This window comes from Planococcus citri, chromosome 4 (assembly GCF_950023065.1).
Source record: "Planococcus citri chromosome 4, ihPlaCitr1.1, whole genome shotgun sequence".
In the NCBI taxonomy this organism is placed as follows: domain Eukaryota; kingdom Metazoa; phylum Arthropoda; class Insecta; order Hemiptera; family Pseudococcidae; genus Planococcus; species Planococcus citri.
The window spans coordinates 71,950,096-71,965,706 of NC_088680.1; the positions used below are offsets into that span (position 1 = coordinate 71,950,096).

The window sequence follows — 15,611 nt, forward strand, 5'->3', positions numbered from 1 at the left end:
TTTTTTCTAATTTTGGTAATCTTCGAAATTCTACATAATTTTCTACGTTATTTTTCCACAATTTTAGTGCAATTTTTTTAGACCCAAAATTTCTCAGCATTTTGGCAATTTGATTGAATTTCTGCTATTTTTTCAAATTCAACTTGGTTTTTGCGGGTTTTTCCTAAATTCTGAGAAACACCTAAGTATCCATGCTTCAATGGTTTTCGATTGTCGTACACCATTTAAAACTTTTAACGATATGTTGCGTTATTTTTCATCAGATTTTTCTGAAATTTCATCAACTTCGATAGGTACCGGTGAAGAGAGATTTTTATGCAGGTTGAACAGTTTTTTCAACGCGTATTCGACTTATGTATTTTTTTGTGAAATTTTCATTTCTGTTCGACAATATTTGGACAATTTTTCGTATGGTTTTTAAACAATGTTGTTCAATATTTTAGGCGTTTTTCTAAACGTGTTTTGCTCAAATTTTGCGTTATTTCATCAACTTTTAGTCATTTTTAACTGTTTTTCCGACGTTTCGTCATTTTTAGATATTTTTGTATTTTTAATCATTTAAAAAAATCTATTCCATTTTGATAACGTTTGCAGGTTTTTATGATTTTTGGTTATTTTGTGAATATTTTATGCATTTCTCGTATTATTTTGTTCGAATTTTGCGATGTTTTAATACCTAATTTTTATCCATTTTGAACATTTCATGCAGATTTCAAATAATTTTCAAACAAACTCTTCCGAAATTTCGCTAAACGCTCAATTTTGTCATTCATTTTTTTATTGCTTTTTGGGGATTTGAATATACCTATTTAAAATTTTCCTTTTTATTAATTCCGCCATATTCAGTGGTATTGAAGTGTTATTCCACGAAAAAAAAAACAACTATTTATAATTATTGGAAAATGTTTGTGAAAATCAGTAAAAAAAAAAAAAAAGGAAAAGAAAAAATCCCCTTTTCCGTTTAATCCCTCATTATGAAGCTTTTGCAACTATTTGAGCACAGTTTGAGCGTATAATTGATGAACAAAAAAAAACCTGCTATTAGAATTGATCAAAAGGAATGAATCGAGATACATATAACTGTTACCAAAACCATTTAGGTTATACTTTTTCGTTGAAGTAGTTGTTACTCGTACTTCAACTCGTTGAAATTTATCATTTCCTCGATCATAAATTACTCTACAGTTTTCATTATAATGAAAATAATATGTACTGTGTAGAAGTAGATACTCGTATACAATGGCAATGGCGACGTCGACGTAAATTTATTCACAATAGGCCAAGATTTTCAAAATGGTGGAAATAGTACATCATCGTCGCCGAGATTCGTTGGTAAGCTAGAAACACCTCCTTCATTAAGCGTATTTCCTTGATTTTTTTTCTCGTTAACGTGTAAAAAGAACAAAAAATATATAATAAGTAGTACTCGGATGGGAAAAACAAAACGAATGAGAAATTGTTTGATGCTATTCGACGAATCGTTTAGTACAGAGAAGAGACTAACGCCATTTTTTTTTTTTTTTTTTCGGAAAAGTGTTATGATAATTTGTTGGCGACGATGACGAAATATGTAGGTACGTTTGGTGTTTGAATGTTACAAACACATGTGTGAAATGAGAGGTGTTATAATTCGTACGTACGTACAAACGGCATAGGTAGGTATAGGAGTTTAAGGTAATGAAGTGAACGATCTTTTCTTTCTATCTCTGCCAAGGAAAGAAGGCGGAGAAACAGCGAATCAGAATGTACTGCAAACTGCGATGTTGAAGCTGATGTTTTCTTAATGCATAGTTCTATTAACAAAGGGGCCAGATCAGCAAGATGCCTTCTGACATCAGTATTCCTCGTATTTTGATTTTATTTTTTCAACGCATTTAGATCCTGTTACGAAAAGTTATAGGTAATAGGGATCATTGGTGGCTCTAAGTAACGAATATTTGATACAGGAAAAAAATCTTAAAACTCAAATTACCCAATACCCATTCTCATTTCTATTGTTACGAATCACAAGAACAGATGAGTAATATCACTTATCCAATTATTACCTACTCTCGAGTGAAATAAAAAAACATCCGTATCGAATAATTTATTTTTGAACCCCCTCCAAGTTGAATACAACATTTTAAAGTCGTAAAAATAACGGTTTAATGGACCAATGGGATTTGCTTTAGTATTAAAAAATTTCACTATTCAAAGGAACCAAAAAAGTCGTAATTATAACCTACTAGATATATACCTAGTTAATTCTTATAATACAAAATGTAAAAAATAATGGCGAATAATTTTCAACGTAGGTACCTAAAAAAACAAAAAAAAAAAAAAAAAGTAAAAATAATGAAAGTTTCTGCAAAATGCGATAGCTACCCTATACGAGAACTGCGCTGCTTTGGTGAAAGCGAGAATAACCAGTTCGATCTGAACCTTCATCTTACAAACTATGCTGCCAAGTGTACGAATACGTGTGTTTGGTTGCATATTCTTTCATTTTATAGGCGTATTATTTTTTAAAAAGATACATACCTACTCGTAATTATGTATTATTCGTTTTTTGAAAGTTATCGACAAATTAAATAAATAAAGTAGTAAACAAAAATGAAATAAATACCTAATAATGAAATACTTAACGAACATACATTCTACGTATAAGTAAATGCACAACAACGAAAAGGGAACAGAAAAAATACAAAAAAAAAATAAATAAATAAAATTATATCTACACAATAGATACACTAAGCTTTGGAAAACAATTTACAAAATTAATCGTTTGTCTAGAAGAGGGAGAGAAAGTGTACTTGTTGTACAAATAAATAAATAAATTAAGTACTGTCTAGGCCCTAATAATACACGTAGTACTTACGTTGTCTCGTTTCAATCGAGGACGTATTTCAATAAAGGTTTTATTTTGTAGTAAGGAAACGATGCCAATTTTTCATTTTCTGTAATAAATTGTTTTTAAAAAGGAAGAAAAAATTAACAACTCGTACGCTCTAATTTATAAATAGCATGTGTAGGTACATTGTATTTAGATAGAAATTTTCATGCATACTTATCTACCTTTTAACGAAGCCAATCGATCGTGTTTGAAAAATTTAGCTTTCCTTTTATTCAGCTCTCCGAGTAAAACATCCGATTTACTAACGCAAACCATACCGTAAACTTTGATTCCAGGAACACTGGCGTAAGTTGGCTGATCGTGAGTAGTTGGACCCTCTGTGGAAAGAAAATTTCTTACATGAATCACCAATCAGAATCACCATTTACGAATATTCAACAGCTCGTGGAGATTAGACACTACAAGGTACGTCTCGCGGTCTCGAGTAAGTACACGATTATAAGTTATAAATGTAAATTTTTCTTCATTATTACTGAAAAATATGACGGATGCTCACCTAATATACTAGTCTCTGGACAATGGCAAATTACTAAATAGTGCGATTTGCCTGTTCGCACATTTTGTAATGCCAACAAAGACCAATCTCTTGGTAGTCTGCATATCCTCATATCTTTAACAGGTTCGCAAGTTTTCACTAAAGTTAGTACCTGAAATCAGGAAATAATAAAGTAGTTTGTTGGATCTATAATTTTATCATTAACTGCAGATTACAGATCAGATTACATATTACGTATATTTCTTTGAAGAAGCTCAAAAAATTCATAATGACAAAAGGAAATATCGCATGCTAAAATGTACGTGCGTAGTAGTAGGTACATAAAAAAACATTAGGTACTGAATTATCAAAATCACGAAATTCATTCGAATTTCAAGGAATACTTTATGCCTATGTAGTTTGTTGGGATGGTTGTTGAAAAGTTGAAAATTTACATATAGTACGGCATATGACAATAGGAGTAATTGCACCTCCCCGCCGATCCTCAAGTTGGCCTTACTTACAAAATGGCGGCCATTTTGATTGACAGGTCAGCCGAAATCGCAGATTTTGCCTTTCAACATAGCACTTGCACGAAATTTTTCAAACTTTACAAAGGTAGACCGAAAGATCACGCAAAAATTTATCACCAGTCAAAATTTCAAGTGCTAAAGTGCGTTTTTCGATTTTTGGTGAATTTTTGGAAATCCAATGTAGGCCAAAAATGAGGGAAAAAAATCAAAATTTTACCAAATTGACCAAGAAAGCTGAAATTTGGGATGTACCCTATTTTCGACATGCCAAATCGATTGGAAACTGTCTCAACCCGTTTTGAGCAGTTCTAGAGCCTCCACATTCTGCAAACTAATTCTAAAACCCTCTGAAGAAGATTTCAGGTGGGTTCAAGTCATTTTAGAGCCTCCAGCGACTTTTTTGAAAATTACTGGAGCCTCCAGTAGATTTTTGAGACTTGAAATTTCCTTAACATTAATTTATTAAATATGGAGTTGGCAAGCTGAAATTTACTTCGCAGACTACATGGTGGTTTCAAATGGTTTTGAAGCTTCCAGCTACTTTTAGGAAATTTCAATTTTCAAAAAAAACACCGTACAACATTTCAAAAAGTCGCTGGAGGCTCCAAAACGACTTAAAATCCACCAGCAGTCAACTTCGTAGCGTATTGAAATTAGTTTGCAGAATGAATTTCAACTCTTCATCTCAGTTTTATGAAATTTTGAGGAAATTTCAAGTTTCAAAAATGTACTGGAGGCTCCAGTAATTTTCAAAAAAGTTGCTGGAAGCTCTAAAATTACTTGAATCCACCTGAAGTCGTCTTCAGAGGGTGTTAAAATTCGAGTGTAGAGTAAATTTCAGCTTGCCAACTCCATTTGATAAATTAATGTTGCGGGAATTTCAAGTTTCAAAAATCTGCTGGAGGCTTCAGGAATTTTCAAAAAATCGCTGGAGGCTCCAAAACGACTTGAAATTCACCTGCAGTACTTCGTAGCCAGGGTGTCTAACAGGTACTGCAGGTACTGCAAGTACTGTAAAAGTACTGCACTGAAATCCTTGGTACTGCAAGTACTGCAAAGTACTGCATTTTGCTTGAAAAGTACTGTATTTTTTCTCAGAATCATTAATTTAAAATTTTTTAAAACCCTCATGATGAATCAATCGGTGAAAATTAAAAAAAAAAAAATGTTCATTTTGTACCTCAAAAGATGGCAACACTTTGTTAAATTAATACTTGTAAAAATTTTATCGACAAATTCCAACCGATTCAAAAATATATTTTTTTCTTTGGGGGGTGGGGGGGGGTCAGTGTAAGCTGGATAAAAAAAGGTACTGCAAAAGGTACTGTAAAAGTACTGCATTTCTTCGGAGACATTTTGTTAGACACCCTGGTAGCGTATTGAAATCAGTTTTTAAAATGAATTTCAGCTTTACAACCCCAATTTGATGGAATTTTGTGGGAATTTCGAGTTTCAAAAATCTGCTGGAGGCTCCAGAACTGCTCAAAACGGGTTGAAACCGTTTCCAATCGATTTGGCGTGTCGAAAATAGGGTATATCCCAAATTTCAGTTTTCTTGATCAATGTAGTAAAATTTTGATTTTTTCCCTCATTTTTGGCCTAAATTGGATTTTCAAAAATTCACCAAAAATCGAAAAACGCACTTTAGCACTCGAAATTTTGACAGGTGATAAATTTTTGCATAATCTTTCGATCTACCCTTGTAAGGTTTGAAAAATTTCGTGCAAGTCCTATGTTGAAACGCTAAATCTGCGATTTCGGCTGACCTGTCAATTAAAATGGCCGCCATTTTGTAAGTGAGGCCAACTTTTTTTGGGCAAATTTGCTTTAAAATGTTCCTTAGGATGTCCCCTTTAAGAAAAAAGTTGTCCCGGAGGATCGACGGGGGGGGGGTGCAATTACTCCTATTGTCATATCCCGGACTAATATTTATCTAGGTTCTGTTGGCGAAAACTTTGTATGTATGTACTTGAATAATCATTAATCAATAACCATTCGGGTTAGAAAACAAAAATAAACTCGGAAAAAACAAATTCTTTAAAATAACAAAATATGCAGAAAAAATGCTGAAGTGATTGATTGGTTGCCTATCTAGTAAATTACAGGATTGATTTCGTTTATCAAAAATTGAAAGGTGTTCGGGTCGTCTAATAAATAATGGCCATCGTAACCGTAAGTACCAATGTATCGATGAATTTTTTTCATATTATGAGGCAGTTTTGCTGTTTTTTTCTTCTTCAATTTTGCAACAATCTAGTTTTAAACCTCAATTTCATTCTTGAAACTTCATCAAAAATTTTAGCACTTGAAATTTTGGGTGGTAGAGTTTATCTTTGCATGCTCTTTCGATCTACCTTTGTCGAAAATTGTGTGTCCATGGCATACATGCCTCCCTTGTAACTAAGCTTTTTTCGCCAAATTTTTTTCCAGATTTTGGGATTTTTTTCATTTTCTAGATTTTAGTAGCGACCAAAAAATGAGTTCTGAAATGATTTTAGATTTTATTGTTGTGGAATAGTGGCACGAATCAAAAAATTCTCAAAAATTATTACCAATAGCAAAATTGTTATTATTATCATTTTTTATTTATTTTTTTATTTTTTTTGAAATTGGAATCCCCTGGAGGTGAGTTGAATTTTTCAAAGTGGATTTCAAGGTTGTCTTTGAGGTCGAAGAAAATTGAACAAGAAATGGAAGTTGAACGACCTCCAGTAGGTACCTCTATTTCAGTTTTATGGCTGGCAAATCTCACTCAGCCTACAAAGTAGGCATAGGCAACCAATAATACTTCATGTTTGTTTCCTCGAGTAGAAGAGACAGGTTGACAGGTTCAGATTTCAGTATGGTTTAATTTTGGTGGGCATTTGCTTCTTAGTCATTAAATGGGTATGTATGTGTATTGTGTATGTAGATGTACTAATAATGATTTACTCGTACCTTTCCTCTAGAATCGACGGATAATTCGGTGGTATGTAAATCATCGGAATTCAAACTGGCTGAGCAGGGCTCTCGATATCTGGACGGACAAGCGCACAAAGGCTGCGTGTAATTCAATCTAACGTATACCGCGCTGCAGACCTGCGAAAAGTGCGAAGCAAAAAAATTGCTGGATTAGACCTCTTATCGAGCATTACCTGTCGATGAAGCGTATCGTCGATCGTGTTAGTAGCATCGCATACTGTCGAGCTGCGGTGTGAAATGAAAATGGTATGTACGAGTACGAGACGCAGACGTAAAGATCATTACGTCTAATGGGTATGGGTATTGGGTACTCTTTCTTATTGTTAGGTTAGGTTGGTAACTCGGTATAGGATAGGTAAATGTAAATTGAAATTAGATAGCTTATACTTTGTTACTTAAGTTAGTATAGTATAGTAGGTGATAGGTATCGAGATCGACCTATCGTCTATAGAGCACCGAGCAGCAAGCATGAAAAAGCCAAAAGCCCAGAAGGGGTTTTACTTTAGTTTACCTGTTGAACTGCGCATTCTGGAAGCAGATACATATGTTGATTGTGCGGATAATAATGGTATTTTGTTGGTTTAGCGATCGCACCCACGCTGTGCGTTAACGACGGTTCCGTTATCGGCGATGATGGTGTCGAAGATAACGAAGATAACGGCGCTCTTAAAATAACATTCTAAACAAAAGTAGCGTACGTCGTGTACATTATATTATTATTCAAACAAGGCGCAATGCGCAATCGACAATCGTCGTATGATACGAGTAAATAATATATAAGTCGTATGTACACTACTTATATGTAGCTATTCGATATCTCTATCTACGAGTACGTATACCAGCTAAATACCAGATACCTACCTACACCTATAAGTATCTGTATCTCTTTGAACATCTAGGTATCTCACCATCTACGAGCACCTACTATGTGTATAAGTACATACTATAAGATCATCTACACGTACACCCATAGGTTCAGGTAAGTGTAGAAGGAAATCCTCGCTCACTCGAGTTATCAATTTTGCTCATTTTTGTCATCGAAGCATGCAAACCTAAAAAATTTCCCCCTACTTCGCCCCATCAAACAATCAAAGTTCTACATGCATTTCAATTTTCTAAAAAAAAAAAATTGTTAAAATTATTAATTGGTCATACGTATTTCAAGTAAAAATAGTGAATTTCTGTGGCAATTTTTGAATAGGTAGGTATGTAATGTACTAGGTACTTTTTTTGAGAATTCAAATTTTTAAAACATAACTTGATACTTATCTAAGCTTACAGAGTGTACCTTATTTATATTATGATGGAATTTTCTTTCGCTCCTATCCCCTACAGTTGTTACCTCAAGTGATAGAATCACACCATGAAATTTTTAGGGAAATATTTAATCGAACGACAAAAAAGGTGGTTTGAACGACAGGCAAGTCTTACGACAATAAGAGGGGTATTAACGACAAATTAGGTACTAAAAACAGAAGTTTTTAAACCACTAAATAGGTCGTCATCACGACTACTTCTCCCGACAGATATGAGTGTTAGAACGACAAAGTATGATTTTCAGCGACAACTACATCTGTGCTTGGGTATAGTGTTTGAACTGCACATAATTGGTACAATGGAATATGATAAAGTTGTAATTCAAAACTGTCTACATTTTGCCAATTCTCCAAATGTGTTTTTAAAGGAGTGGATCTCTGGGGATCAATGGGCTGCTCGAAACAAAAAAGTGATTCAAATTCCAGGCGATTCAAGCGCTGCTTCCTTTTTTTCACCACCTCCAGCATAGCCAAACACGCATGGAATTTGGAAAATCAGCAGTGTATCGAACAATTTGGAATTATCAACTTGCTCATGCCCTTATTTCATGAAAAGAACAACATGTAAACATGTACTTGGAATGCAAAGTTGTTAGAAATGGGTTCGGGCTCCCCCCCTCCGAGGCGAAATCCATTTCCTTCGGCCAAAAACGCAAGCATGGGAGGCCAGCTAAATCCAAAAGGGCACTATTGGTGCAATAAAACTTTTTTTTTCTATCAATTTGCAAATGTGTAGTTTGTGTAGTCTCTTTTTCATTGTATAAATTGTCGTTTTTTAATCATAAAATTAGTCGTTCCTAGGTACTATTGTGTCGTGAATTTCGCTTATCCGGTTGTCGTGTAAAATAATTATTTGTCGTTGATTGCATTTTTTTACCGTGCAATATAAAATGCCTGTCGTTGAAGTAACTTTTTTGTCGTGTTTTTTGTGGGCCGTGGTATTTATTTTTTCTGTCGCTTAAACCCCTTATTTTTGTCGTGCATTCCCCCTTTTTTGTCGTAACGATAAATCATACCCAAATTTTTAGCCTCCTCGGGAAACAATAAGTGGTGGACGATGAGTCCCCCAATTTTACAAAATACGTATCTATTGAAAAATATCGAAATATCAGACAAAATCTTTAAAATTGTGAACTTTTTAGTTCCAACACCTCAGTTCAGTTCCTACTTGAGTGAAATCAACTATGGTAATATATCAATTTTAGCCCCACATCTCCATTCATGAGTCATGATCAACCAGTAGATTACAGAGGAGAGCTCTTATTTATACCTACTTGTAAAGAAAATATTATTGTCAACACCACAAAGTTGTCGGGTTTCTCAGCCATGTTGGTGAAAATAAGTCGTGCCAGGAAGGCTCCTCCTTCCTCATAGTCAAGTTCTCAAAATATATAGGAAATCCAAATATAGGAATTTTACATTTTTTTGTTACCTTCTAATCCTTATATTTGGTCCATTTTTATCTATAAAGAATACTGTAGAAAATTTTTGACCTCTCTACATGATAGTGATAAGAAAGTAAAACTGATCTCCTTCCTCAAAAAATGAATATTTCTATGTTTTTTTTTTCTTCTAAATTTTAATCCTCAGATTTGGTCTAATTTTGTCGTTTTTAAACTACCTATGTAAATTCTGAGAATTGATTTGAAATTTCATAGAATAAAAACAATTGAAATTCTGAAAAATTATTTAAAATTTGTTAATTAGAAATAATATTGTGAATTCCAAAATTGATTAAAGTTTTGTAATTTGTAGACAACGTGAACTTGAAAATTGACTTGAAATTTTGTATTAAGTGTATGAAGACAAATGCATCATGCGAGGTAACTACTTTGCGGGGTGGGAAGTGGAAAATTACAACTTTGAAAAATAAGGTACACCCCACCCCAAAGTTTACACATGTTTCTGTGGAAAAAAAAAAAAAAAAAAAAAGGTGGGGGAGAAGGAAATGCAGGATTTGAAAGATCGATATGATTCTCATTTATAACTCATTTAAACACGGTTTCTATATTGTTGCCCCTTTTTTTAAATACACACGAAAACATATCAACAATTCACACGTGACAGCGTGAGCTGATGAACTGAAGAGGTGACGAGGCGACGAGGCGAGGAGGCGAGAGACGATCGGCTACGCTATGGCTGAATTAAATACGCGTTTAAAAACTTGAAAGGTAATTAAATGGCGCGCCGTTATGCAGCGGTGAACGTCCCTGATGCGTGTAAAAAGGGGTTTAACTTTTAAATCGAGTTCGTTATCGTATCTATAGGGCGATAATTTCGCAAAAAATTGCCCATAATTTAATTACGCTTAGGTACTTGACCGTAGACCGTAGCTACATAGTTATTTGGTTTTGTTTGTATTTTGAGTTATTTCATTTTGATGCAATTTTATGCTCGTGGTAACTTAATACATTGTTCTGTTTTTATTTTCTACAGATCACAGACAACGATGCTCGCGCACACTCGCGAAAGAATCGAGTTATTCGAGTTCAGCTGCGATGTTTTCCAGCGAAGCGGGTCATGATTGAAAATCGAGACGATATAAGAGGAGGTGACTTCTATTATTAATAACGAGTAAGAAGCGCGAAAGATGAAAATGTAAGTACGATGTAAAAAAGATTTTATGAAAATAATAATTTTAAATTTTAATATTGGTCTGTATCCAATCGATTGATTTGAAATTTGGTATGAAAGCAGAGATGCTGGAAAGCAGTTTCTGATTTCAACTGAACTAACAATAAGCTGGATCGAAAGAGTATACCCCAAGAACTCAGCTACCAAACGTTGTTAGTACAGAAGTTCATTTTTATTTCAGGTAAAATTTCAACTTTTTCACGAAGTATTTTTCTTTAAACGAACTTTCAAAAACCACTGTTTTGACATTCTGGAGCCTCCAGCAGGTTTATTCAAGGTTGATGCGGAAAAACTAAAAATGGAGCTTTATGCACCGATAACTTGGGTGGTAAATCATCGATAAAGCAACTTTTGAATAAATTGATTTTTTTAAGCGGTTCCCAGGTTCAAAAAATTGAATCATTAATGTCTGCTAAAATTACAATTTTTTATAATTCGGCAATTCCGATCAGCTGAAAATCAAACTGCGCTAGCCTTTTCAAAATTCATTCGAGAAAAGTTACGTAGGACAAAAGTGGACAGAAGTTCAGTTTTTTTTGTCAAAATTGCAGAAAATAGAATACGTTTTCTTCCCAAAAAGTCTAGTGTTTTGCCATAATTTCACAAAAAAACATCTTTTTGATAAAAATTATCAAGAAAACTCTGTTTGTCTTCAGAATGATTAAAATGATTGGATATTTATCAAAAACGCCAAAAATTTATGTTTTTTTGCCGAAATTTTAGAAAAACAATTTTTTTTTGAAAATACATACCTTGGTATTCTTTTTTTTTTGTCGTAAAAAAGTTGTTTTTTCAAAAAAAAATACGCTTTTTACCAAAATTACCTAGATATCTTATCTTATTATATTAAAATGATGACGGTTTTTTTGTTCCCACGAGATCTCAGTGAGTACTCAACCAATTTTCATAAAAGACCCCTCAATAGAAACCTTGTGAAGTATAGATTTGCAGGTTATTCTTAAAAGTTTGGCCAAAAGCTCAAAAAGCTCAAAAAGCTCAAGAACTCATTTCGGCCAATCATAACGCAGCATCCGGCATATTATAGGTATTATTTCCCACGAGATCTCAGAAAGTACTTGACCGATTTCCATAAAAGACCCCTCAATAGAAAGCTTGTGAAGTGTAGATTTGCATGCTATTCTTGAAAGTTTGAAAAGTTTGGTTAAAAGTCACAAACCTTGAGTAATTATTTCGGCCGATCACAACGCAGCATTCAGCAATCCTTCAGTATGTACTCAACCAATTTTCATAAAAGGCTCCTCAATAGAAAGCTTGTGAAATGTATGTATGCAGGTTATTCTTGAAAGTTTGAAAGGTTTGGCCAAAAGCTCAAAAAGCTTGAGAAATCATTTTGGCCAATCACAACGTAGCATTCGGCAATTATAATTCCCACAAGATCTCAATAAGCACACAACCAATTTTCATAAAAGACCCCTCAATAGAAAGCTCGTGAAGAGTAGATTTGCAGGGTATTCTAGAAAGTTTGAAAGTTTAGCCAAAAGCTCAAAAACCTCGAGAAATCATTCCAGCCAATCACAACGCAGCATTTGGCCATTAGAATGATGTTGGTTTTTTTGTTCCCCAGGACACCTCAGTGTGTACTCAACCGATTTTCAAAAAATACCCCTCAATAGAAAGCTTGTGAAGTATAGATATGCAGGCTATTATTGAAAGTTCAAATTTGGCTAAATGTTCAAAAAGCTCGAGAAACCATTTCGGCCAATCACAACGCAGCATTCAGCAAAGTTTTTTTGATTCCACGAGAACAGAGATTGGGGTGATTAACAAAAAAAATGAATTGGGTTCAATTGGGGCGATTCTACCAAAAAATTGAATCTCATTCAAAATCTGCGATTCAGTTTTCAAATGAATCCGATTCGGAATCGGATTCAATAGACTGATTCAAAAATCGTGATTCGCGATTAAAGTTTTGTTATTTTTGCTACCTACTGGCAAATCGGTTTGTCTTTCCTCAAGCAGAGGCTGAAGGATAATGTTTCAAAATTTCAAAGAAGAATGAAACCGATGGACAAAAATTATTTGAGACTGGAATACACTAATTTTGAAACAAATAACGGGAACCTTATCTGCCATGAAGGTCCAAAAAAGTATCTGAAAGTTTCAAAACGACTGGAAATCCGCCTACAGTAGACTTCATGGCGTGTTGAAATTATGTTACAGAGTGAATTTCGGTTGTATACCTCCATTTGACGAAATTTTCAAGTTTCTAAAATCTGCCGGAGGCTTTGGAAATTTTCAAAAAGTTGCTGGAGGCTGCAAAATGACTTGGACCCACCTACAGTAGACTTGATAACGCGTTTAAATTGGAGTACTGGGTAAATTTTGGATTTCCATCTCTGTTTGGTAAAAATTTTATGGAAATTTTCGAGCACTGGAAAATCTGGTGGAGACTTCAGATTGGCCAAAACCGATTTGGGGGAGGGGAGGCTAAGATCCACAATTTGGGAGAAAGCACATCCGGTACAGTAGGACTCCTCAGATTCGTTTTCAGGACATCAAAATGGACCAGTATACCAAAAATCAGCTTGCCACCTACTCGATTGCCGAAAATTGTCAAAGAGTGCCTGCCGCTTTTTTAGTTACTAAAGTTACTTAATTTGTAGGTTCGCAAGTTGCGACACAACGAAATATGAAGCGTTCGCAAATTCGCAAATTGGCGAGTAAAAATGTTTACAAGTTCAAGTTACGAACATGCGAACACAGCAACAGTGTAATCTCAAGTTCTCAAGTTACAAACCTGCGAACGAGGGTAGTACTATATTCGTATGTTCGCAAGTTGCGACATTACGAACCAGTATATGAAGCGTTCGCAGGTTCGCAAATTGGCGAGTGAAAATTTTTACGAGTCCAAAGTACGATAATGCGAACACAGCAACAATGTAATTTCAAGTTCGCAAGTTACGAACCTGCGAACAAGGTATGGTTAGTATTCGTAGGTTCGCAAGTTGGGACACTACGAACTCGTATATAAAGCGTTCGCAGGTTCGCAAATTGGCACCAAGTTACGAAGTAAAAATTTTTACTGGCCAATTAGCGAACCTGCGAACGCTTTATGTACAGGTTCGCAGGTTCGTAACTTGCGAACTTGAAATTACACCGTTGCTGTGTTTGCATGTTCGAATTTCGATATCTCCTTCAAGTCTGGAATTTTTCAACTGCGGAAAAGAGAAACAAACCGGCCGGCCCTGACGAAGCGAGGGCAAAAGCTCTCAAAAATCAGTATTTTGAGAGGTATTTTGAAAAACTCAAAATTGAAAAAAAAAACAAACGAGCCTGAGCAAGGGGAGGGGGGAATAAGCTCTCAAAAATTCATGTTTTGAGAAATACGAGTGAAAAAAAAAGTTTCTTCATGCAGGGAGGAATTCATTTTTCTGATTCAAACTTTGAACATTTCTTGAATTTGAACAATAAGGTTCTCAGGTCTCAAAAATGTGTAATTCAAGCTCTAAAAAAGTCAACAAAATGAGCTCTTTTCTACGGAATGAAGATTGAGAAAAAGGAACGCATTTGAAAATTTTTTGATTTTTTCACACCTTTTCAACAAAATTCACTACTTTTTCACTACTTTCAACTTCCTGTTGGATACCCTGTGAATATTTTCAACATTAATATTTCCACGCTCCGGGTTTTCTAGTCAAAAATAAAATTTTACTTGAAAATTTTTTGTGTTCAAAATTTTTATATAAGTACCTTTGTTTTTTAGTCAAAATTGCAAAAATTCCTACTTTTTGTACAAAATATTTTTTAAAAAAATTTTTTGGTCAAAAATGCGAAAAAAAAGTTTTTTTTTTATCAAAAATGACAAAAAGTTGAAGTTTTGCCAAAATCCGCTGAAGGCTCCAAGATGGTTTAAAACTAATAGTTTGTTGATGTGTAGGAGATAAAGTCAAGAAATTATTAATAATAGGTTGTAGATAATTCACTTGCAAATACCTAATTACTCGATTTGTGTAACGTTTTTCAGGTCATTCGCTCGAACACATCGTGTATTACTACATAGTTGCCGTGTTGTTCGATTGACGGCGAAATACGGAGTAGAATGGTTCGGGTGCTGTGCGAAGTGATCGACTTGGAATATTTGTAATTACGACCGTGCTGCATAAGTGAGTTACTACTCCCTCAAATAGGATTTATATCATCTACTGGTAATTACAAGTAGATGAAATTACAATTGATTATACTATATTGACAATCGCTATCACTTTTTCTGGTGAGAAATGAAATTAGAGCGTCCGGTGTTAGGTGAGATGAGATGGTAGTCAATACGCTGGATGATTATTTACAAAATAGGTACTGGTACTGGTATCTGGTAGGTATATTACTTATACTATACGTAGTATTAATAGGTTTAGGTAGTAGTAGTGATAGATGAAGATGTATTGAAGATTGAATTACCTCTTCGGATTTGGGCCTATCTTTATGAGTATGATAATGGGAATTGGCGGTGCCCATTCTATCGCGTGGTAAAGTGCTGCTTAGTGAATAGTACTCGTTGATTGTTGTCATGGGTGGTGTGGGTGCCGCGGTTGTGGCATTATAGTCGTCCATGGCGGTCGCCGAGATGTCTGAATCGGTTTCTTCATTTGATGTCATTAAGGTAGTTATGTCTTGAATGTCCCTGTCCGCGTTACACCAACACGTCAACGATAGCCATAGCGATAGCGCTGAGTACACAATCACCAATTTACAAATCGTCATGCTCGTTTCTATCATCTACGATATACGAGTATCTTGTATCGTGCAGCTCGAGCTGGAGCTGATGCTGTGATCGCTTTCTC

The 15,611-nt window shown here is 34.7% G+C and overlaps 1 protein-coding gene and 1 long non-coding RNA gene across 2 annotated transcripts; one reads left to right on the forward strand and one right to left on the reverse strand.

Annotated features, from left to right (window-relative positions):
- Window positions 1-2,071: 2,071 nt before the first annotated feature.
- dsx-c73A (doublesex cognate 73A) lies at window positions 2,072-15,546 on the reverse strand. The gene is made up of 6 exons (XM_065361500.1): window positions 15,229-15,546; window positions 7,374-7,541; window positions 6,839-6,979; window positions 3,390-3,540; window positions 3,055-3,210; window positions 2,072-2,936 (listed from the first exon to the last, which is right to left on the reverse strand). Exons 1-6 carry the CDS (start codon window positions 15,544-15,546, stop codon window positions 2,869-2,871), a joined length of 1,002 nt encoding a protein of 333 aa, XP_065217572.1. The 3' UTR covers window positions 2,072-2,868.
- On the forward strand, window positions 3,167-15,235 carry LOC135843568 (uncharacterized). The gene is made up of 5 exons (XR_010558347.1): window positions 3,167-3,298; window positions 6,850-7,108; window positions 10,615-10,776; window positions 10,876-10,993; window positions 14,798-15,235. It is a non-coding gene; the product is annotated as an uncharacterized LOC135843568 (long non-coding RNA).
- Window positions 15,547-15,611: the final 65 nt, after the last annotated feature.

Bases quoted from the DNA above. Each gene is read 5' to 3' on its own strand.
- dsx-c73A (XM_065361500.1), bottom strand. From the start codon at position 15,546: ATGATAGAAACGAGCATGACGATTTGTAAATTGGTGATTGTGTACTCA. The intron at 6,980-7,373 runs GTAAACTAAAGT...CACTTTTCGCAG, and splicing joins CAGAATGCGCAGTTCAACAG to GTCTGCAGCGCGGTATACGT. The intron at 3,211-3,389 runs GTGAGCATCCGT...TTCTTTCCACAG, and splicing joins TCCAGAGACTAGTATATTAG to AGGGTCCAACTACTCACGAT.